This window comes from Helicoverpa zea, chromosome 18, assembly GCF_022581195.2.
Source record: "Helicoverpa zea isolate HzStark_Cry1AcR chromosome 18, ilHelZeax1.1, whole genome shotgun sequence".
In the NCBI taxonomy this organism is placed as follows: domain Eukaryota; kingdom Metazoa; phylum Arthropoda; class Insecta; order Lepidoptera; family Noctuidae; genus Helicoverpa; species Helicoverpa zea.
The window spans coordinates 5,834,144-5,857,198 of NC_061469.1; the positions used below are offsets into that span (position 1 = coordinate 5,834,144).

General features: G+C 34.3%; 1 protein-coding gene across 2 annotated transcripts in view; it reads right to left on the reverse strand.

Annotated features, from left to right (window-relative positions):
• LOC124638999 (synaptotagmin-15-like) overlaps positions 1 to 23,055 on the reverse strand; it is an 83,718-nt gene that overhangs the window by 54,484 nt on the left and 6,179 nt on the right. The window contains exon 2 of one of the 2 annotated variants that reach the window (XM_047176206.1): positions 7,510 to 7,665. In XM_047176206.1, coding sequence (XP_047032162.1) covers positions 7,510 to 7,645 — 136 coding nt within the window. In that variant the 5' untranslated portion in view covers positions 7,646 to 7,665. Of the gene's footprint in view, positions 1 to 7,509; positions 7,674 to 23,055 lie in introns of those variants that run through there. The other variant, XM_047176207.1, reaches the window with a different exon arrangement.

The window sequence follows — 23,055 nt, forward strand, 5'->3', positions numbered from 1 at the left end:
TCATGAGAACAAATACCGTTTAGTAAGGGTAATCCCCGGTATATATACTCGACAATTATGTGAAAGTGACTCTATCTATGTAATGGAATTTTACGGAATCTTAAAAAAAAAGAAAGAAAGAAAAATTGGACCCTAGAAGATATTCGTCGAGACCACAGACAGTAATTTTGTATCTGTGACAGATCTGCCCGCTGCGTCGATCTACGAGTGTTCATTATCTATTCATTTCTCACGCGTCTATCATCGTACGCCATACTTTTCTTTACGTGTTTTTTTTTTTAGGAGTAATTAATATTTGTTATTATTAATTATACAATCCATATATTTTACAGTCCACTGGTTAACGTATCTCCAAGAAAGCTATCGAGACCACCAATATTATATATTTTTGCTCTACCAAATGTACTAAACAGCTCCCCAGACACAGTTTCGTTCTATAAACCAGTAATAAAATATTACCCTACCTTTACCCGAAATACGCCATTAACAGAGAGAACAAGGTCATTAGTTATGTACATTACCCTTCATTAAATCAATGTCAGGCGAGCTCAATACTGTTGGGCAATTAATTGATTAGAGTAGAGCAACCTACGTGCTGCTATAGGTCAATCAGAAGGAGACAATGGATATTATTACTGTATATCGAACTATGTACGTCATATGCACTCTCAAAATACCGTAACATGCACTTAAAGTTGGCGAAATACTTAAGTAGAAGTTATAGTTGAAAGATAATACTCAACCCAGTTGCCCGGGTAACTGGGTTGAGGAGGTCAGATAGGCAGTCGCTTCTTGTAAAGCACTGGTACTCAGCTGAACCCGGTTAGATTGGAAGCCGACCCCAACATGATTGGGAAAAAGGCTCGGAGGATGATGATGCACTTAAAGATGGCGAAATACTTATGCGCTATCAAAATAAAATTTATTATTCTACACGTTTAGGTTTCATCAATAGAAGAAAGATGATGAGATACGGTTTTGATTACTAACCCGTTCTATATTTTATAGAATAAAAAAAGATAAGCAAAGCAATTTTCATACTATGTTTTTATTTTGTATGTTTTCAAATCAGCTGGCTTTCCGAGTGCTCGTAAGACACCCGCAGTAGCTGTTTAACAGTTTTACCGTATAATATGCATGATTCAAATCTCCGCTGATAAATATGCATGATTAATAAAAAAAATATGTAATTACGCTGTGAAAGTAGAGTTTTACACATTTTAATATTGCATATAATCCAATATTTAGTTCTGAATCATCTGATGCTAGTTAATGATTAATTAACAATGCATTCGACGTTGTAACTATGTCATGCATAAACCAAACTCAAAGATCACGGTACTAGATAATATGACACCTACATACGACACTGAGAGATAGACTTAAGTTTCACGCCCACTCAAAAAGTAAAATGTTTGACCGCTATGTGTGTCTATCTGTGACAGAGCGAACTTTACAGATAAGCATGAAACTTGGTAAAATCTCAAATTCGAAAGTAACTCTGTCCGTCATGCTTTCAAACCAAAACAGATTGTAATTGGTTTCACAGATTTTCTGCCAGAAATATGACTACTTTTTATCTAAATGTGGTAAGTAGATCGATCTTTATTCCTCTCTTCAGCCATTTGAATATAAAACAAAGATTGAATATCGTAACAAATTAAACAAAGATTAATCCTAGATAGTAAATGCTTAGATTTAATAGCAATTGTATGTCATCTATGGCAGTGACATAAACCACAGTGTGTGATTTCAGTGTGCGGTCGCATCGATCTCGCCTGTGATAGCAACCGCACCATCAACAGTGGCAATGCATTGTTTCAATTAACATTTCAAACAGGCTATTCTAGCATAGTCATATATCTATGTTTGTAAGTTGGTTTGTAAAAGGATCGCGTTCCGGAATGCAAAAGATTCCAAACAACATGGATAGCTTAGGGTTGTCACACTAGCGCATTTTCCGAGCAGGTGGTTTCACGCATACATGTGACATCAAAGAATTGATAACTAACAGTTCAAACGATTCTTCATCCTTCATCCTTCTCCGCGTGAGAGGAGACCTGTGCCCAGCAGTGGGACGATACACAGGCTGTAACAGTAACAGTTCAAACGCTGTATGTATGTATAGCCACGTCATCATCATCATCATCCTCCGAGCCTTTTCCCAATCATGTTGGGGTCGGCTTCCAGTCTAACCGGATTCAGCTGAGTACCAGTGCTTTACAAGAAGCGACTGCCTATCTGACCTCCTCAACCCAGTATCCCGGGCAACCCGATACCCCTTGGTTAGACTGGTGTCAGACTTACTGGCTTCTGACTACCCCGTAACGACTGCCAAGGATGTTCAATGACAGCCGGGACCTACAGTTTAACGTGCCATCCGAAACACAGCCAATGGTGTCTAAGATATACTTAGAAAGTACATACAAACTTAGAAAAGTTGCATTGGTACTTGCCTGACCTGGGATCGAACCCGCGCCCTCGTACTTGAGGTTGGTCCTTTACCCACTAGGCCACCACGACTCTTATGTATAGCCACGTAACTGGTCAAATGTAAACGACCTCTTAGTCCTATGCGAAAATGACCTGATGGATGAGTCCTATAGTTAAGAGTGTTTCAAAGTCGGGTTAACAACTATTGGGATTTAGGTTCTAACCCCAATTATATTTTACTTTTCTTCCACTCTCAATATGTAAAATTATTTATTACTAAAAAGTTTTTGACCTCTAAAAGTCAACGGACTGGAAAGTCAAAGTTCTGGGAATACGAATGTCATTTATCCTCCGCTGGCCTTTGGGAATCTTTTTGCAGCAATATTTTACGTGTCTTGTGGTAGAATATTATCGGCTAATAAATGGGTGTTGGTTTCTACTATAACTTTACTTCGTTAGTTTAAATGAAACATTTATTTACACAGTCAGTAGTAAAAATATTTTTTGTGATAAAAAATTCAATCTACCAATTATTTAATAACATTCGCTAGAAACAGACTGTTTATCATAAAAACGAACGATTATTCAGAATCAATAACAAGCTATCTTCCACTTAACTGATTCGTACATTTAATTCTAGAAGCTTCAAAAGATATAAATTTATAAAATCAGGTATTAAAAAATAATCATCGTGAAAGAAAAACAAGAAAAAAAAATCGATATATTTAAAAAATCTGCGGCATCCTCTGCCTCTAAAGCTTAGTTAGTGTGGTTTGTGGTGTGTGGTGTGTAGTTAGTGAGGTTTTTACAGATTTTGGCATCAAAAATAGTGACTAACACCAACACTTCTAGCCTATGTTCAACTTAGCTTTCAGACAGTTTTTCTTTCTTAAAACTTGTTATAGTTTCTGAACAGTAAGTCATTTACAGTTGCCACTTTTTGCGAAGTAAATAGTCGTGAATCACAATTTGCTCAGACATCACGTCTGAGGTACATCATAAACTTTTCCTACGCGTAATTTTCACTTCAACTCTTAAGTTACAAAACTTAGCTTTCAAATAGTGCTGTTAAAAGTTTTTTAGCTTCTATACTAATCAAATCAGGTCTTTAATAATAGGATTGATAACTACTTTGAACTTGGAATAAGTCATGTAAGTTTTTTCTAGTCATTTTGAAGATAGACTGAGGTTGAGGTTGGTCTTAGAAAAAAAAATTATCTTGGTCATTTTGGTACTTGTTATTCTGTAACCCAATTACGATTTCAGATATTACATATTTATGTGCCAATAATGTAAATATATTCTGGTAAATATATTCTTCATTAACTTTATTTTGAATATTTGATTCTCTGATAGGTGTTTAACATTTGGAATATTAATGAACATTATGTTTAACATTATTTACTGCTGTAAACATTTTGAAATACTGTAATTGTTATTTCCGCGCTAGCGATATTTAAAACATTTATTTATTGTCCAGAAGAGGTTAAGATTTTTCTTATTCAAGATAAATTTTTATGTTATGACATTATAACAGCTTATTAAATACCGCTAGGTACATAGTGACCAAAGCTTAGTTTCACCGATATAACGTTTTTCTTTAAATACTGTTTTTTTTTTTAAATGGAATGTGAAAATTGATAATGAACGGTTGCTTTTAGTTGTCGTTTATGTTGTAAGTGGCCTTAAAGCATCAAATCGTAACTAAGTAGAGAGTATAGACAATACAAATCAATGAACTAAAAATAACCACCCGAATCGATCCACTAGTCCATAATCGCAATATTCACACGGAACACCTTCGCATATTCGTAGTGCTTCACTCAATTAACCCGTCCATCACAGCGGACAATAGGCTCGTTTGTCTAAAATTGCTTCAACATAAGCCCTTTCGAAACTGATGACATACACAACAATGGCTTTAGGTTTACTGAAATTATGACGTCATATATATAGCTAGGATTAAGACTACACACTGCAAACATTTAGTCGGCCGATAGTTTGTTTTGGGTTATAAATCGGTATGAAAATGAATGGTCTTATCTGCCTAGCCTTTTTCCCAGCTATGTTGGGGTCGGCTTCCAGTCTAATCAGATGCAGCTGAGTATCAATGTTTAACAAGGAGCGACTGTCTAATGGAAATGAATGGTAGTACGCACATAGCAACGATCAGGTATTTGGCCAAAAATATTTTTTCAAACCATCCTGGACAACAGTCGGCCGACTGTTTATTTTGCAGTAGGTATGCAGTAACCAGTTCACAAAGGTGTAGGTGATGCATTAACAACAAGCAATTTATTAACGATTAGTAGTAGCATTAGTGCGTTTGTTCGTGGGTCGTAATGGACCAAATGATATACCTATGTAGCACAATGTATTGCGTTTAGTGCGTCACTGCTGTGATTTAAACCTTGTATGTAGTTTGTACTTAGGAGAAGTTCACTATTCATAAACAGCCTGAGATTTATTTTTAAGTTAAAGAAGCTCTTGTATAGATAGTTCAACTCAGATTTGCGCGCGGCCCTATGTGTGCGTCGGCTTGTAAATATACAACTTTCGTTCGTGTGACAGTGACGTCGTCCGAGCATGACGTGTTCTTATCGCTTTTTCTTATGGGTACAGTCGTTTACAAAAATGTCTAGTTCTTCACGGAGAAAATGTTTAAGGAGTCAGGTAGCGTTTCAAAAAATGAAACAACATTCAAAGCTTTTTATTATTACATTTTACAGTTTTTCATTATTTTCTCATACGTTTTTTCAAATTGACATTGACAGTATCTAAGAAATAAATGAGGTGAAATATCTAAGATGAATTAAATACTTCTTACATATTTTCTAGCTCGGGGTACGCGGACAATAAATAAAAGTGTGGACTAAGAATGTAAAAAGACGTATAATCTAGTATAATAATGTAAACAAAATGTATGGGGATTTTTTTAAAATTATATTGCTTCGCATAATGTCGACCAAAATAAGACGGAAATAATGAAACTCATAAATGAACGTTTAATTCAAACTGATGAAGGGGTGTTGGGTAATACCTGTAGACATGTACAAAAGAAAAACCAAATACTATAGACATTTTGACATGGAGTCAAAATTTATAATTGACCTTGGTGAGAGTAGCGAATCTGAAAATTCATCATTTATTTTTCAAGTAGCGATTCAGAATCATTATAAATAAATAAACATTAAATTACGTAATAACTGATTTTCTTTAAACAGCCTTATACAACCCCTAAATAACTTTATTTGTACCCGACTGTACCTCTTGTCACGCACACAAAGTCACTGTATATGTACAAGGGTTACCCACACATAAGGCCGCGCGCAAGACTGAGTTGAACTTACTATACTTACATAGTTCATCAGGTATAAAAATCAGCTGTATCAAATGGAGACTCGTCTATATGTTGAGAAACTCATTAATATTGAAGCGTCAAGAGTACATCATTATAGACTTCTGATAATCATTACTGGTAGTCTGAAACCAGTTTCGACAACCTGCCTTTCCAATTTATTTTATCCTGTTATTCAAATAGGTTTGTGAGGTCAGTTACGAATAGGCTATGCAAATAATAGAATCAGCTGTGGTTAGATTAGAAGTTGGGTCCAAAATAATTGGGAAACGGCAAGGTATGCACTGAAATAATATCTAGGTACAACATCATCATGTGCATATAAATTATGCAGTAGCTATTTCGTCTACATCAATCTGTGGTATTCATGGATTCATAATTTATTCTAGTCTAAGGTTACATACGTACGTTATTGAACGTTTTAATTCTTGCATACTGAGAAGTTATTTTCAGTTTATAGAAGAAAAGTCAATAGTATTGAACCTTCTTTTGAAGACGTCATGAAAATGACATCACGCCGGTTTTTCTTAAAAGGTTAGGCAGAGGCGTACTTACGATCGAACACCCACTTATTGTATACCTTTGGCATCATTCATTAGTTCATTCATTATTGCCTCTTCACTTGACAGTTACTTCAAAACTCCATTAAAGATATTTTAACGTACTAGCTGAATTTAATTGAAAATTTAAACGTCATAGTGAGACCTGCATAATAGGCACAAGAACAAAAGATACAATCTATCGATGGCTTAGTTTATAATAGAACAGGTAGGCATAATCAAATCACAAATCCAGATATTAATTTCATTTTAAAAACCAATCCCATTTTTATCCGCTTCGGGATTAGATGGTACGGCCTCGGATACGAGATTTAATGCAGGGCTTATTATAACTGTAGGAATTGTGTTATGGGTATTTTTTTCACCCATTTGCATCTAGTCAGATTTAGATACAAATTTTTGAACTAACAGCTCTTCTTCCCCACTAGCGTATTTTTGTCGCAGGTAGCAAAACCTAGAGTATCCTAGCGACTTTTGAGTGGAAAAAATATATCGCGCGATGCCAGGTGGCATCTTTTATACTTACGCTAGAAGTCAACCATTTATGTCTGTTTTAACTGCCTCGTTGGTCTAGTTGTCGCAAGTGTGGCTGCTGAGCACGAGGTCTCGGGTTCGATTCCCGAGTCGGGCCGAAATCGCTTTGTGGGTTTTAGAAGACTTTCACAAAGCAGCCCGAAGCCTGGAAGTTGGTGATTGATTCACCCGTGCATCGGAGAGCACGTAAATGTCGGTCCTGCGCCTGATCTCTTTCCGGTCGTGTCGGATTGCCGTCCCATCGGGCTATGAGAGTGAAGGAATAGGGAGTGCACCTGTGTCTGCGCAAATGCTTGTGCACTATAATATGTCCTGCGCAGTTGGCTAATCTCCTTACATGAGAACAGCCGCCGTAGCCGATAATCGGCTAGGAGGACATCATCATCATCATCATGTCTGTTTTAATAGATTTATTTTTTATAATTCTATGTATTGTTTTTGACGCACCAAATAAATAAATGAACTGATCTCTATCGCTCTATCTATATGTATACGCGCAACAACGCCCGTTCAATCCGAGCCTTGTCACGTCCAAAAACTGCGCGGAAAATTTTCTAGTGTGAAGCAGCACGCTGGGAGTGAGTGAGTATGACTATGACTTATTTTTACATAGTTAACACTTACCTGGTGAATATCTCAATATCTCAGCAGGGTCTATAGGCGGAGCGTACCACGGCCTCCGCGAGTACACCTTCTTGGTGTTCACCGTCCGTTCGCTCGCGTCAACGTTGCGGTAACTCGATGGTGACAGGTTTAACATCTCTAAACATCTGATGATACCTGTGGACGAAAAAAATGGGTTTAAATAATTGGTATTAATAAGTATCGAGGGAAAATGAGTGGAAATTAATAAGATACATCAAAACACATAACAGCATTTTCTTTTGAGGGTTGATTTTTTTAGTGCTACAAACACACGAAACATGTATTTTCCTTATTATCTGCGTCACGTTTACAGCATGGTGAGTTACAAATACAAGAAACGAGGACTGACAAGAGTAAGAGCAAATGACAAACTCAGTTGGGAGCTGACATTTGCTGAGATTGCGTAATAGATGACAATCTTCCTTTCTTTACTTATGTATGTTCTTATAATACAAATCCTTTAGCTCATAAAATTGAATAAAAAATAAAAATATTACAATTTAAATCTTTGTTCAATTTCTCTCATAAAATTATACAACAGGTGACACCTTAATCCCGCCGTTGAAATCTAGGCTGCTTCTATTTGTGGCCGGCCAGGGGTTAAATCAAGCTTTCAGGGCAGTGGACCTAAGATAAGCCACACCACGAACAATTTTTCTGGGCAAAACGAAAATAAACTGTCTGAGATAGATATTTTTGTATATTTCACAAGTTTATGACATACATAAAAGGTTTTACATTTTATCTTTCAGACTAATTAATTGTGTGTCATATTGTAACAAAATATGTACTTGGAAAAGCACAATTCTGTTTTCCATGTTGAGGTTTTCTTGGAAGGTTTTCCTGGTCCATTAGTAAGAGGCGTCCAAACGTATATGAGAATGTATATTTTATATGGAAAAGTTTATGTGATACCTTGTGACAAATAAAATACGGTTACGCTTGGCCAAGCAACACAGCTATGAGGTTTAAATGAATCCTTATCGTTCTATCCGACAATTTTAATAAGTACAGGATTTTTCAATAGTAGACGACATCATAGACGGAGACAATAACAACAGCAAAGCCATAATAAAAAATGAAAAGGAAAAAAAAACATAAATATGTACGTCAATGTCTCACCTATTGTAGAAAGCGAGCTTCACAAACCGTGATTTTATTTGTGTGTAAAAGCATCATAAGACAGATTTATTTTGCAAACTCCATGTTTATAAAAGTTCAAAAGAAAATATTTTCTTAACGCTTGACACGTGACCTTTTAAAATAAAACTGCAAAAGGGAAAACTAGATACGACCGGCGAAGGTTGAAACTCTTTGAAAATGAGTAACTGAATAAGAGGAAACCACACGTTGCCGCAGAATGGAAATGAAAGCCATACCCTTTGATTTATATGACACCACATGAAATATTTCAGACCAAAAGATTTCAAATTCATGATAATTAATAAAGTTCAACATTTCTTTTAGTTAAATATTACTTAAGTTAATACTGTAACTTTTACACATTTTAACTTACCAAATCATAATTTCGTATAAAATGTGTAAAACTAACTCAATGAGGTAGATTTTATGAGCCGCAAAAAAGTTTTAGCCAATCTCATTAAGTTAAAACATTGTTTAAATTTTTATTGCTTCAGTTTTGTAATTAAAATAGTTTTTGTGTAATGTTTTCATTGCCGTTTTATTACGCATGTTAGTGTCGCAGTAATATCAAAAAGAGTAATAACTGTAAAAAATTCATAAAATAAAAACAAATAATAAATTCAATACAATGGTTTCGTAAAAATCTGAATGACCTGACAAATATTCAATTTGAAATTTACTTTCCTACTGCCGGGGATGCCCTCGTACATAAAGGGTTTAAGAAAGAACATGATGTGTTTAAGTCAGAAAGAATCTGACACTCCATAAAAACACCAAAGGCAAAACTGGTCGACAGAGGCTATTTCGAAACATTCAAATTAGGCATGTGTCCCATATTCAATCGGATATTCCATGTTAACTTTCCAACAAAAAGGTTGGCCCTTTATATTTTCTCACGAAGGTTTTTTTCTCATTCAGGAAATATTTGAATATTGCGGTATAAAACAAGATAAGATAGAATCACGACATCATAATATAATGCAAAAGGTTTTTCATTAATTAACATACTAATGGGTTCCTCAGCGGTTCGGAATACAATTTACAAGTGTGTATTCCGGCTGTTATATATCTTTGGAAGTCAGAACCCAGAAACTCAGACAATTAGTCTTATGAAGGGGTATTCAGTTTAGATCAGAGAAGAGGTCAGATGGGCTGTCTCTCCATGTAAAACATTGACACACAACAGCCTCATCAGAAACTCTATCTAGTAAAACACCATACGATGCAAATGAATGAAAACCGAGGCTTACCCCAAAAGCTTTTCTGTGTAACCCGTTACACGTATAAGATAATGCCGAACCAGCCAAATGGACGTCGTAACTCTTCGAGAGTTACTCAAATAGAAACAAAAACGCTATGACCCACGGCCTTTCATATATTGGCAGTTTTTGACCGCTATCTGAATAATGTTTTGGCAAAGACATTGGAACCTTTTTGTTACACCTTACCTATGCTAATATTTTGCAGCTGTGTTGGTCGATTCGTGGTTGGAATTTAGAAAATATGGTTCTGCGAATAAAATATAAGCCATTTGCTGACATCGAGAATATAGAGTAATTTACGTGGTTATTCACAAAACAATGGTGTAACTAGAAGTACATGCAAGAGGTAGAGGCATAATACGCCAGCATTTTGGCTTGGTTGCCATCGCATGATTTGCAAAGATTAAACACATGGCTTTATTCCGGAAACGCAAACAAAATGTTTACCACAGTACATTAAATAAATGACTCAATTTCAAATAAGGAAACAAAGTTAATTTTACATAGCCAACGAAAATCGAAAGCTTTTACGGTTAGCGATTTCCCTTACGTTCTTCAATCTTTAAATCCCCACCCAATTTCCCAAGAAATGTTACAAAAATATTGTGTCACCTTTTCTTTTGTGAAAGGCAAAGAATAGCCCTTGGATATTTTCTGCCCTTCCACTCGGCGAGGCGGTAAATAAGCATTAGTTTCAACGCGTAGTCGGATTACGCTTTATTAAAATGAACTCGAACGTAAGTTTTAATTAAGTCGCTATTCTATTTTTCTTAATTAAGGTAAGTGTGGTTGAAAGTTATTTTGGTATGCAAAGTGTATTTAGGTTAGAATAAAGAGATAATAGACCAATAAAATGCTCTTAATGTTTTGGTGGCGGCGCAGCAGCGCGTAACAAGTTGTTTTAGTATTCGTTCGCGAATTCCGAATCTTGTCAGTACTACTGTCTGAAGTGGTAAGGGAAAGAAGGTATTTGTGAGAATAACAGACAAAGAATAAATGGAGTAGTTAATCAGACCTAAACGAGCGCATTTCATCAGCACGTTCACAATTAGTAGTAGGTACGTATCTCAAAAGAACCTCTAATCAATGGCACAGGAAGGTCATAATTTCCTTACCCATATAACATCTTTTTAGCCACATCACACAACTGCCTTGAAAGATATTTAAGCATGACCTTGCGATATTCTGACATCATATTATTAAACTTTTTCAACTTTTTGCAAAGTAATTCTCAATACAAAATACGCCATTGTGTTTCCTACTTACTACGCGAACTTGCAGATAAAATAATTAATTAATATTTATTTGTAGTGTTGTTTTCCACGTTTTCATCAACGTGAAAACCCGATATGAAAATAAAAGACTTATTCATATTTTTAAAAGGTTTCGTCAGAAATGTATTGTCATAATAATCGGCCGAGCGCTTTCTGCGGTCACAGGTTTTATGAAAACGATAAATAGATTTTCATGTCATTGTTATTCTTGTGAACAGTAAGTATAACACGTGTATATTATAACAATTTTAAAACACGTCTATTATTCCTTCCATAATTTATAAATCGAAAAATCAATCCCTCTTTCCTAACACAGAATCTTAGAAGAAAAAAATAAGGCTTCCTTTTTAATTGAAACCTCTCACAGCTATTAATGCGTTCTAAATTGCGACAGGAAGAGAGAAAAAAGCTAATTCATTTCGGGATGCAGACTATCATTAGAAATTTTATAGACCGTGAAAGTGGTTCCGTAGGGGAATAATTAAGGACAGTCGACGGCCAGAGTGCAATACTATGAAGCAGTCTTATTACGTTGTGCATTAGCCTTATGGCACTTAAGGCGTGTTCGTGGACTAATGGTATAAAGAGTAACTTCAGTTGAGAGAATTCGAGGTATCATTCAACATGTTGTTTCGGTTTTCACTGAAAGTCTGATTTACAGTTTTTTAGGCTGAACGAGGACGTGATACTTTCATATTTTCGTACACATAAGTTTCGTTTATCTTCTGTCAAAGAAAACTATTGTTAGCAGAAGTGACGTTCAAAATGTTTTTAATTACCAATTCACTAAAAGCATAGTGATGACCAATTCAACCATTAATGAATTCAATATTTATCTATATTCACAAGAAAGATAAACTGTGCCTATATTAATACTAAAACTTGAGTGTTTGGTTTGTGGTCTATTATATTATTGTACAACAAATGCGTCAAGCAAGGACGATAGAAGAATAAAGTATTGCGCAAGGTCTAGTTCTAATACGCAATTCTATTCTTCCAGGAATTCTATTGTAAATTCCTAAAGAAAAACACTATCGCAAAACAGACAGTATTTCTAGTTACTTTGCCTGTGACAGTAGGAAACCGTTTAAAATTCTTTACATGTTAAAACAATGTTCGTTATTTTCTTTCAATGTATTGCAGGGTGCACAATTGTGCAATACAGACGCAATGTTTTCTCAAAGTACGTGACTCCTTTTCCAGTTTGATTGAGTCACTCTTTGATTAAAAATAAATAAGTTTATGTTGATTATACGTAGGTTGAAATGATATGATAAAAATGATGAAAACTATTTGGCAAAACCAATTTGTAGTTAAAGTACTGAACTTTCGAAAAAGGTTTAACAAGCCAAAACCTTTTAGGCCCAAGATGCCTGTTGGATCGAAACAAGCACGATCCGATCTACCAAATCAAATCACTGAATTCTTTGTATATTCTTACTTTATCTAAAGACTACATCGCGAATGAAAATAACTAAATAATACACCAAATCTTATTTTCGAACTCCGAAATATTGAAGGTAATATAGAAAAATAAGACTATTCGAAAGATTGGATTTGATATTCTATAAAAGAATAGAAATATAAACAAAAAGGACGAAATCAGAGTGTTATTTTTTGAGATAAAAATATTCCATAGCCGTGGGACGTATTGGATCTATTTAACAGATTCGTAAGCAGCCACTCAATATTCTTGAATGTTGATGCGGTAATTCGAATAGTGAATGCGGCTTCAGCTATAAAAAGACCACTCTGTATAATAAACGTAAAGATTGAATCTTTTGTCTGCAAACCATTTTACCATTTCGATAAATTTCCACAACAATGAAATGAAACAAAATAATGGTCAATACAGCCGCAATTTTAAAGCTGCAGGTGTAAACGTATTAATATTTACTTTTTTGAATGTTTATAAATATAAAATAAATTATGATTGAGTCAAAATTATGCATTGTGTTATGGCAGATACCTATTTTTTAAATCCATTATATCCATATTCCCTTTAGCAATCGGGAGACTGGAGTTTTAATAGAACTGAAAATATATATGGATAAGAAACAACTCGATAAAAACTTGGTTTTTATTACGCCTTGCGTAAACAATTTCGTATGGACCAATCTGCAAAGTGCACCACGGACGCAAACTTAGCAACGCGTAGGCAAATTATTCTAAGTTTTTATTAAATGCGAAAGATTGAACTGCATTGAATAGTAATGGAAATTGAGTAATTCTTACGAAGCTTTAAAGTAGATATATTCATGGCAAAATGGACTTTAAGAATTGCGCTGTAAGTAAGTACCTTTTAGAGAAACACGCCTAAGCCTACTGTTATCGTACAAGAAATAAAGCAGCGTCATTTTAAACTTCACGGTAGAGAATAATTCTAGTTAATTTGTCAAAGGAATCTGCGTGAGGCGTATAAGATCGAAGACTTAAAGTGTCTTAAATTATGAGTTGAATAAAGATCTGTGCCAAACACCTACTAATATTAAAATGAACAAGTAACTCTGTTTGTTTGTTTTCTGCCCTGCTTTCATGCCAGAACTTCTTCTTTCGTCTCGATGACATGTTTTATAGTGAGACAACACTTTGTCAGCCCAATATGTAACCACAGCGAGAGCACGGCCGGATGATACCAGAACTAAAGAACCGATTTAAATGTTTGCTAAACATCAGGCTGCAGAAAGTGATATCCTCGGGTAAATTTTTTGAGAATAGCTAGTAATTAATGTATTTAAATGTGCTTATACCAGAAAATGTAAATCAACTTTACTTTTGTCAACTTTTAAGTCTCATGTAAAATATATATTAGGTTGCTTTCCTATATACCTACATAAAATATTTTAAGTACAATGCAATATTGATAAAGCTATATTTTAAAAACAAAACAGATATAAAAAGTTCATTGATTTGGCTTGTTGTCATAACAAATAGTTGGAGAGATAACATTGCAATCACATTGAGTCAAACATAAACAAAATAACTATTAATGTAGTTATAGTTATTTACTTGCTTTTTGCAGATATCTTAATCTGAATAATAATCTAATGAGAATAAACTGAATCTTGTGCTTCCAAACAAAAATGTGTGTAGGCAGGTAATTACAATTTTAGCAATACAATTTTAGACTAATTTAGAACTCGGGTAAAACATTTCGTAAATGTAACGTAATTTTGAGAGTTTCGACCCAAATTCTGGCAGTTAACGTTTCATGAAATAATTGATGTTAATAAAGGCTGCTAACAGATAAAACAGTATAGGTAGGTAGTACGAGGAAAATAAAAAAATACCTACAATCTGCAAAAGGTCATAGGTGAGTTCATTCTTTGTTTCATTTTCACGTCAAACCATTTCAAATCTAGACACACGGCAGTGTGTCCGCCAAGTTCGAGCAAAAAAGCGACACACCGGCCGTGGGTTATATTACACGAACCATTTCGGGCCAAATTCGACCCCCCTATAACTCAAAATCTATTTTATTTACACATTTCAAATTTCTAGTATCTGTTGAGACCCCCTCACTTATCTAAAATACAAAATTTCATTAATATACCTATTGTAGGTCTTGAGATATTGACGTCAGAAAATCGCTATTTTTACTATACACTCACTGACTGACTCACTCATCAAAAACCTAGACCACTTCCAATGGTCGTATTGACTTGAAATTTGGCATGGAGGTAGGTCTTTATGTCAAGGTAAAGGGAAAAATCTGAAAATGGCCAAGTGTGAGTCGGTTTCAAAATAATGAAGGTGTAAAATACCCAGTGTAAAATACCCCTAAGGAACTAAAACGAACTAAATTTATCTATATTTATATAATATACCTTCGAATGGTCGTACCGATCTGAAATTCGTTACAAAGGTTTGTATTAAGTCAAAGTAAAAATCTGAAAACGGCCAAGTGTGAGTCACTTTCGAAAATAACGAATGTGTAACTTTGATCCACGAACATAATATATGATAACATGTCATGTCAGTCAGTTGGTAAATCTAGTCCATTTAGTTAATCTAGTTCATTTCTTTGTAAGAAGCATAGTGCATATTCAAAAATCTGAAAGATAGTATAAATGAGACATTTCCTTAACTAACTTAATCATAAGAAAAAAATAAAATAAACAACCTTACAAAAATAAATGAAATCCCACCCAAAACAAAAATGTGAAAGGCTGCCAAGTTCGATAATATGGAAATCCTTCGCCTATAAAAGAAGTGAGATCTGAATAAGTACCAAGTTCCATACACATACCTCAGTTAAAAATAGTTACTTTTTAATAATGTTACTTGGCAAGTTTTAATAGAAAATTAAATACTTGATTCATTGCGTTTAGTAGGTTTATAAGAAGGTGTGTGAAAACTTGCCAAGTAACATCATTAAAAAGTAACTATTTTTAACTGAGGTATGTGTATGGAACTTGGTACTTATTCAGATCTCACTTCTTTTATAGGCGAAGGATTTCCATATTATCGAACTTGGCAGCCTTTCACATTTTTGTTTTGGGTGGGATAAAGTTCACTTGCAGGATTGATAGCATACACAAAATCAATTTACAAGGTGATATAAGACAGTTTTGAACAGTAGCGAAAGGAAATTTATTCACTTAGGACAAGAGAATGAGAGAAACTGGTAGATCACTGTTTTACAAATAAAATATCTTTATCTTATCTTACCTTTACTGCAATATTATGTTCTAAATATCTAGGAATTACATAAAATTATCGGTCATAAAATAATAATTATATTTTGTATGTCTCTGCCCGACCACGGGACTACAGAGTCCCGGATTTTCGGAAGGCGAACGTGGCGAAGTCTGACATGCTTTAGTTGGTACTTACGTAGTGTTAAAAGTTATTTTATGCTTTTTTATAGGGTTCAGCGTTATTACCTTCTGTCATAATTATTGCGTACTTTTATTTGGGTCGGGGTTTTTTTTAAATTTATAATTTAATTTCATGCTTTTTGAAGGATCTCCTTAATTTTTCTTTCTTTCCTTTAATTTCTTTTATCTTAAGATGGGGTCGCTATATGCGATCTCAGCCAAAGGAAGCTGTTTAACAATCCTCATGACAAACTGGCTCTGGGAGAATTGCACAGATTGAGAAACAATAAAGATTAACCTTTGGTCATTCTAGATTTTCAGTAAAAATATAAATCGGTTTATCCGTTTCATTCCGGCATTCCAGGGTTTCATCCGCCACATCCCATTTCCAGCATCAGGTTCTCGTCAATCAGAAACATGAAGAGAACTCGTCAAGACAAATTCAACGAGCCCAAACTCGATGGGTTTACTAAAAGGCATTTCAGGGTTACGTCTCCTACCTTCGTGCCCTACCAGCAGACCAGCTCAGTGGTTCCAGAAGACATTAGTGTTTCAAATTTCAGATCCCACATATGCTTGCAAGTAAACTGAGCGTGTAACATTCTTATCACACCTAACAATCGAGCTGATGACCTTGAAGACCTGAACCGATTTCCAACAAACATAGCTAAGAACACTCCCGACTGACATACCTTTTAAACAAAAAAAACCGTATTACAATCGGATCATCCGTTTGGGAGCTACGATGCCACATACACACACACACACACACACACACACACACACAGACACGTCAAACTTATAACACGCCGTCGTTTTTGCGTCGGGGGTTAAAAATGATTAAGGCTTCATATTATTACCACGAATGTTTACTTTCAAAACTTTAACTCCAGTACCTACATGTTACTGTTAAACATCATATCTTAACGCCTGAACAAATCTATTACGATAAGATTTCAGCGTGAAATGTTTATCTCCAAAACTTTTCGTCAGAGTAAGGGTACTTTCCGTGTTAGTTGAAGGTCTTGCCAGTTACAAAGTTTCTATATCCTTCTAATTTAAAAGTTTTTCTTGCAAGGGATGACAAAGATGTTAGTTTTGCGTTCAAAAAGGTTTTTATATAGATATGCAATAAGTTTACGAGGATTTTTTTTTCTTTTTGACCCATACATAGACATATGAAATGAATGTTACATGATTGTCTGTCCATTTATATTAATTTGAGAGTTATCATAAACCAAAAAAAAACTAAATCAATTCCATCACAAACGTTTCGATATTTTTAGGTTATACACAAACTCTTTGGTACCATCCTTCTTTAACCGCACCAAAAAGGTTTTCAAACTGAAAGGTTCATTTGCGTAAAGGAGATGGCCAAATTTTCATAGAAAAAAAACCCAGAATCGACAGCAATGAAATGGTTACCAATAGGTTCTTTATGATAGACCTTTGATGGTGCCAAAAAATCCAGACTGAAATCCATGGGGTATAGGAGCTATTTCATATTATCGCAAAAATAGGTTATGTTGAATATATGTTGATTTTAAAGATTATTAACATCAAGGGACATAAAAAAGCAAAGTAAACTAACATTATACAAGCCACTAGTAACAACCCCATAGTTTCAGAGTTGGCCTGGTGATTAAAAGGTCTTGTATTTAACCACTCCAGATACGATTAAGCACCGACCTTACCTACTTGGAGAGGTTTCGCAGTTACATGCAACCTTCACAACTGGCTATGAAATGTTTTTGGAGAAATTGTCTTTGAAAATCGCGCCATGTGACATTGTCAAATATAACAAATGACTTATAATAGCAATGTAAAACGGTCCAATCACGAGTCTGCATTCAACTTCTAACGAACATCAAACAGTAAAAGTAAACTTTTTTGTGAACTAAAATCTTGATCGAAAAAACGTTATAAAAAGAGAACCCCATGGTTTTTAGATGTTTTGAAATACTTTTTAAAATCCACAAATTATACTGAATCCAATCATACATATGAAGTTCCTGTCGACTCTGGGTTTTTTTTTGGCCATCTCCTTTGATCTTTTTATTGACAAAGGGAAATTTTGATTGGCCGGTGATTCAATTACGAGACCGCAGGTTGTTCGGGTACAAGGGTGTTCCTGACGTCACTAAGTTTACTCTACCTGTGTAATCTATTTATTTTGTGATCCTACCTAAAGTGGAATTTAGTCTCTGACCCATATACTTACTGGGCGAACAAGGTATTAAAAATAGTTTTGCTTACAAAAATGAGATCTTGGAATGAAAGGATAACAGAACAGAGTATGGCCACTGGTGAAGGATTTAGTTGTTTGCCATAGCGCTTAGAATATAAAAAGGAAAGAACTTGGATGGGATATGGATGGCGGTATTGTACACTTTTAGTGTTTTCTTTCTCAAGATATATACATAAATCTCAAAGATTTCATGTTAATACAAAGACAGTCCTCTAAAATATACGAGTCTATATAACAATATCAAGTCACTTCAAATATTTCTTATATAAAAATAAGTTTATATAAACTACATTTATTATACCTAAGAGAAAATAGGTATTCAATATAATATATGGAATTATCAGAATCTATGAGTCATGCTATTGAAGCCATAGAAAAGGTGTATTACGTACACCACAATATCGTCCTTTGTGAAGGAGAAATGGTATATCAAATATTAATATACTTTAAGCTTAAGACTATATAAGACGTGAACGTGTAAAGAAAATCGCAGAATGTGTAAACCTTTTGATGATCCCCAAATACCGACCGAATATTCAAAGTCTGGAACTTAAAAACTAACATATTCACTACCTGACTAGATTATTATTTGAAAGAGGAATCGCATAGAGAAATGTAAAAGGAAACTTTATGTGCAAGTCACGAATATGTATGTACATACTGAATGCTAAAATATGATATTTCCTTGAAGTGGAGTCAAGGTTTACATAGTCTGTGTGCACTGTGCAGTGAAGTGTAACACTTTCCTTAAAGTATGACAGACGTGAATAAAGTAGGTATTGTTTTCTTATCTTATATTTTGTATTAGTGCTAGGAATAATTGGATAATCTTTGATCAGGAATCTTCTTCTTTGATTTGTATTTTAATGCTTACAGTATAGACTTATATATAAAGAAGAATACTGCTCATAAAAGGCAAAAGCTTAGAATTATTTACATATACCTCTTCTGCATCATCTAAAAATATATACTTGTCTTTTAAATAATTACCGAAATTAAAATGATTTTGTGTATTCAATAAATAAAATGTAAAATTATATTTTTGATATAAAATGTTAAGAAAAATATGTGGCGTTAATTCCGCAGGACAATAAATCGACTAATACTAGACACGTACATATTTTTCCTACTCTAATGTTGTAGGTATAGAAACCTTTTATTACCAAATACGTTGCCTACCAGCTAAGTTTTATTGTGACTCAATTAAAGCCGAGAAGTGGCAGTTAAACTAGTTTCTTCAACAACAAATAAAAGTGCTTTGAAAGAAATCCTTTGAAGGACCAGTGCAAACTGCTAGAAAATTCATGGAATTACTGTTGACTTAGAAAACTAGGTAAGTACAAGTTTTAATATTGTTGAAGAAGATAAATTGGTGTTGCAATGAGTGACCATACTCTCAAAATTATTTTTCTGAAATAAAATCAAGTCCCCCGCCACTTCTGTGCACGATAAACTCTAATTAACTATTTTTTTTATTTTTTTTTTATTATACTGCGATCTGAATCCACAGTGGGACAATAAACAGTAGATTTGGAGTGTAGTAAAAGGACATGTTCAAGGAAGCAGCCAGTGTCGCTTCCTACTCATTTCTATATCCTTAGGATATCTTGGGGCATCTTTCTCTTAATTTTCTAATCGGATTAGCATTCGTTGTACATCAATAAAAAGAGTAAGTAGGTCTATTACTTTTCACGAAGTCCAGGCTTGTTACGGGATGCGTACAGTTAACTAAATATTCATTTAAGAAACTCGTAATGAACCTACTATTATAACTCAAGTCTACTCGAAAGCACCTCCAAAGCAAAATGTCTTTAAAATAGACCACGTAGAAAAGAGGCAGCATTACAAGTAAATTGAATAAAAAATAATGATGTTCGAACAGATTCGATTGGATGGCGGAGTGACTGCATGAAACCTTACACTGAAATTAATTAAATTATCTGAGTTATTAAATTTCAACGGTATCAATTTGTTAAATTACAGAGATGGCATGAACTTTCAACTATACTTTGGTATTCAGTCTGTTCGCATCATTTAGTAATATTAAAGTAATAAAGTTTTAGAAATAATTACTGTAACATTTAATTGGAACATTGATATTTCATTAGTTTTTTGTGACTTTATAATGATATTACTAGCTGTTTAACACAATTCCACAAGAGTCCCGAGGGAACCCTCCCCTGCACCTAGATTAAAAGTAGCCATAGCTTTAGGTTTTAGACAATTTGTGTTAGAAATTGTATGTAACTCTGTAGAGTTTCAAAGTTTCAAATCCGCCTTCTATTTGTATAATACAGTCCTCTCTTTATATTATGAAGTAGTAGTAGTCATGGAATCAAAACACATAATCGTGGAGATTCCTAATAAACTTGCTCATATGAACAATTTAAACTTAGATGGCCTTACTACAAAAACTTTAACCCCTGTTTTACACTTGTCTAAAAAATTTGTGGCTGCAAAATGAACCATATGTCAACGTCATAATTTGACATTTTTTTAGACAAGGCATAAACTGACGTTTAAAAGTTTTTGTGGTAAGACGGTAAGTGTTTGTCAACAGTTATGAGGAGCACGTAGGTGCGATAATATAACATAGTAACTATATGATGATGGTTATTGTAACCCCGTTTAGCTGCCGATGCTTGTTAGCAAAGCTCTCGTATCCAGGTCGATCGCTTAGTAAAGCCAATTTATTAGTTACATGGAACCTATAAGTTAATAGCCGTTTTACCGCGGTTTCACCCGCATCCTACACTATTAACTGCCCGTATTGGGATGAAATATAGTCTTTGGGTCTTGGGAAGAATATAGCTTTCCACACAAACAAGCTTCCAACAGTGTTTTTTTTTTTAATCGGTTTAGTAGTTTTTGAGTTACACACAAAGAAACGAATTTTTCCTCTTCATAATATTAGTGTATACTAGCCGTTTTCTTGCAGTTTCAACCGAACGGGAACTACTTCCCGTACCGGGATAAAATATAGCTTAGGTTACTCGGGAAGAGTGAAGGTTTTCAACAGTGAAATAATTTTTCAAAAAGGTTCAGTAATCAGTAGTTCCGGAGCCTTTGGGGTGGGTACAAACAAACTAACAAAAAAATATTCTTAATTATTATATCATTAAAGATAGTACCTCTAAAAATAACAAGCGTTTATGTACATAACTTAATTATGAGCTACGATGAAAATAAAAAAGCCGTTTGCGCTACCCGTTCTATTAGGCGTAGAAAAAACTTGAAGTATGTTACAGACCTTTATGTAATTATTGGTAAACATGATATTTTGGATTATTTGAAGGTAAATGTTTGGGTTACCGGTTTTTGTAGTTCACTAAATAGGTGTTTATAGGTCACTAGATATTTGTTATAGGTCACTGAGATCGAAACATTCGTTTTGTTTACTATTATAGTATAAACCTTTAGCACAGTACATAATCAACCAAAAAGTAATATACTTGAATTCTCTCAACTATCTCTCAAAATATGTTATTCAATCTGATTCAAAGCCGATTTCAATCCAGTTTGCAAAAGGCGTATTTCAGGCGAAAAATCACTGGCCATCATTGAATTTCATGTTTCGAGTGAAACATCAGAAGCTCATATTTTACGTATTAACAACCGCTGAAGTAAAATTAAACATTACTTACATATTCACAAGCATTCTCTAATACATGGCTGCTGAGTGTTATATCATTACTTACGTACTTGAACTTAGGAGTACGCGCACACTACTAATATTTAGTACGCCGCTGGTTGATTTTTTCTCATAAATTGGTATAAAGATAAATGAAAGTAGACATGTAGTAACGATCAGGTACTTTTCCGGTGACAGACCGACTGAAAACTTTGATTAAATTCACGATTTTAATAAAAAATAAAAACGTCCAACTGGGCCAACAGTTAGCCGACTGTTTAGTCTTTAGTATGAGCTTAGGTTAAACTTCACTCACCTATGCATACGTTTTCTCTAATACATGGCTTCTGAGTGTTCTATTATTACGTACTTGAACTTAACATTAAGGGTAATAAGCGACCCGCAAATAAACATATTCTAAAGCATTAAACTTTCAGGCCCAATTATATTATAGCTGAAAGGTATAGGTACACGAATGTGTAAGTGACAATGTCTGAGCTATTTGCGTCTAGACGTTGAGTGGTAATTATTTCAGTACTATGTTCTATCAATATTATGATATACTTACAGATACTACGTAGACTTAGTGACTCAGAAATATGAGTACCTACTTAAATGTTACATTTTAAAATTAGGGCTGTGAAGACGTTGCATTGTTTTAAGTATTCGTTCCTTAAATGAAAAGATGCCTGTGCATTCAGTGGGATAATAAAATGATGATGATGATGAGGTAGTGATTTAGCCTTACATAAGTTTCTTTAAACAAAATTCAGATTACTACTATTAAATGATACTATGTTAATCTTCAGATACTGCTGAGATAAAGAATTTGGTCATTCTGGTAATGAAGCGAAAATAACAATTCATAAAAATAAATTTCACTACAGAGTTTAGCAATTTAGCTTGGTTTTATGGTTGAAATTATAGTCTAGTTACTAGTCACAAAATAAATTAAAAGTTATGCTAATATGGTAGGTTCAAGCCTTAGGGACAGATATTTTGAATTAGAAGGGGCTTGCTAAAACCAGTCATTTATATGCATGACAACTGACCCAAATTACAGGATAACGGCAAAAATACATCGTATTCATTGGTTGTCCTCCCTATAGAATGATTTTGGTTAGTTCCAATATTATCTTCGTAGATC